General features: G+C 39.6%; 1 protein-coding gene across 15 annotated transcripts in view; it reads right to left on the bottom strand.

Moving 5' to 3' along the window:
• The window catches only part of Ctl2 (Choline transporter-like 2), a 72092-nt gene that overhangs the window by 18837 nt on the left and 50755 nt on the right, over positions 1-2500 (bottom strand). For 13 of the 15 annotated variants that reach the window (XM_027351579.2, XM_070120660.1, XM_070120654.1 and 10 more), the window contains one exon: positions 870-992. In XM_027351579.2, coding sequence (XP_027207380.2) covers positions 870-992 — 123 coding nt within the window. Of the gene's footprint in view, positions 1-869; positions 993-1524; positions 1702-2500 lie in introns of those variants that run through there. The other 2 variants (XM_027351576.2, XM_027351578.2) reach the window with 1 other exon arrangement.

Genomic DNA, 2500 nt, shown 5'->3' with positions numbered 1-2500 from the left:
TTTATCTATCTATGTATTCATTCAGTTTTTTTCTCCTGATGAATGGGGAAAGTTTACTTAGAATGTTCAGTAAAGAAAGGTTGGTTGGACGAGAAGGTGGAAGGGGAGGAAGGGGGGATGGGGCGCAGTTAAAAATCTAAACAATAAAAAAACGGAGGAAGAACTGTATATAATTTGACTGCTTTCGTACAAGATGACTTACAGACTTACAACGTGTCAGGAGAAATAACGGAATGAATATGCCAATGAAAATTCAAGGGGTAAGAGGATTTTTAACTTTTGGCAATCCTACGTGAATCTGGAAAACGGAGACCTCATCCTGCGGGGAAGCAATCCTCACTTTTTATCCTTTTTATGGAGTTTAGTGCCGATTGTCCTTCCTTCATCCTTATATTAACAAACCTATTGGCCTACACCTTAATTCCTTTTCTTCTTCATCTTCTCATTATTTTTATCTTTATCTTTATTCCTTAAACCCTCATTTCTTTCATTATTCTTCATATATTTTTCATCTTTATACATTTATTCCCCTACACCTTCATTATCATTATCATTATCATAATCATTCTTATTATAATTATCATTATCATTATCATTATTGTTATTATAATCATTATTATCATTATCATTATTGTTATTATAATTATTATTATCATTATCATTATTGTTATTATAAATATTATTATCATTATCATTATCATTAATATTATTATCATTTTCATCACCCTCGTCATTATCATCATTACCATTATTACTATCCCCATTACACATCACTATCATAATCACTACCACTCTATCTCCCCCTCTTCTTCTTCTTCTTCCCTTCCATACCTTTATCCCATCTTCCTCCCCCACGGAGCCCAACTCACCGAAGCCCGCGACGACGCCCCACCCCACCAGGAACACCAGGAACAGCAGCAGGCACAGGATGTCGGTGCAGGAGCGGCCCTTGATGGGACCTCGGAATTCGGGGTCATACTTGAGCGCCTCGCCTGGAACAAAGAGAAGGGGGGGGGTTAGGGGTGGATGTTCAAGCATTGGCGTGATGTCTCTTTTGTGTATGTGCTTTATATATATATATATATATATATATATATATATATATATATATATATATATATATATATATATATATACATATATATATATATAAACATATGTATACATATATACATATATATACATATATATACATATATACATATATATACATATATATATATATATAAACATATATACATATATACATATATATACATATATATACATATATACATATATATATATATATATATATATATATATATATACACACACACATATACATATATAAAACGAATAACGAATCTTTACAATACTCGAGATTACTAGTAATCTTTAAAATACATATGTAAATAGATATAACTACATAAAATAACAAGCAATCAGCCTTTTCCCTGCTAGGCGACACCAGAGCCATCTTCCGGTGAAAAAAATCCCAAGCCGCGAACCGCATCTCCCCAGCGCCCGTGTCGATAGGCCTACCTTCCGAGACGACACGCGACCGCAGCCCCGCATCGTCCGCCGGCCGAACGAGCGGCTCCTGCACAAGAACGTGTTCCGATCGTGTTGGGTTAGCGTGACGGCCCTTTCTCCCTTTCATTCTTCTGTTCTCTTGTGTTCTGTTATCGCACCCGTACCTTTGTTTCTGTTCTTGTGCCCGATGTGGCTAGCCGATGCGCCGCTTATATCTCAGAGGACATTATCTTATCTACCTTATATATTGTGCTTATCAGAAATAGTCATTATTGTGAGAACGTGTGTGTGTTTGCATGCAAGATTACATGAATGTAACGCACGCTCATGCACATACACAAGATGCGCACACACAAGCAAGCGCGTACGCACACGCACAAGCAAGCGCGCACGCACACGCACACACGCGCACGCACACGCACGCACACACACACACACACACACACACACACACACACACACACACACACACACACACATACACACACACACACACACACACACACACACACACACACACAAACACACACACACACACACACACACACACACACACACACACACACACACACACAGGCATACACACAATAATATTTACACACACACACACATATACACACGCACGCACCCCCCACCCAACCCCCTCACACACTTCTCAAAACGTTTCTCAACAACAGCCCCACAGAAGGAGAATGAAGGCCGTGTACTCATAGCGCCCAAGACCTTCTATTCACACGCAGACAAGGAGGTGGTGGTGCTCGTACTGGCGGCACGTACTCGGTCTCGGTCTGTGTGTGTGTGTGTGTGTGTGTGTGTGTGTGTGTGTGTGTGTGTGTGTGTGTGTGTGTGTGTGTGTGTGTGTGTGTGTGTGTGTGTGTGTGTGTGTGTGTGTGTGAGAGAGAGAGAGAGAGAGAGAGAGAGAGAGAGAGAAAGAAAGAAAGAAAGAAAGAAAGAAAGAAAGAAAGAGCAACAAAAGAAAGAAAGA

This window comes from Penaeus vannamei, chromosome 1 (assembly GCF_042767895.1).
Source record: "Penaeus vannamei isolate JL-2024 chromosome 1, ASM4276789v1, whole genome shotgun sequence".
In the NCBI taxonomy this organism is placed as follows: domain Eukaryota; kingdom Metazoa; phylum Arthropoda; class Malacostraca; order Decapoda; family Penaeidae; genus Penaeus; species Penaeus vannamei.
This window is presented reverse-complemented; position numbering and strand designations above follow the sequence as displayed.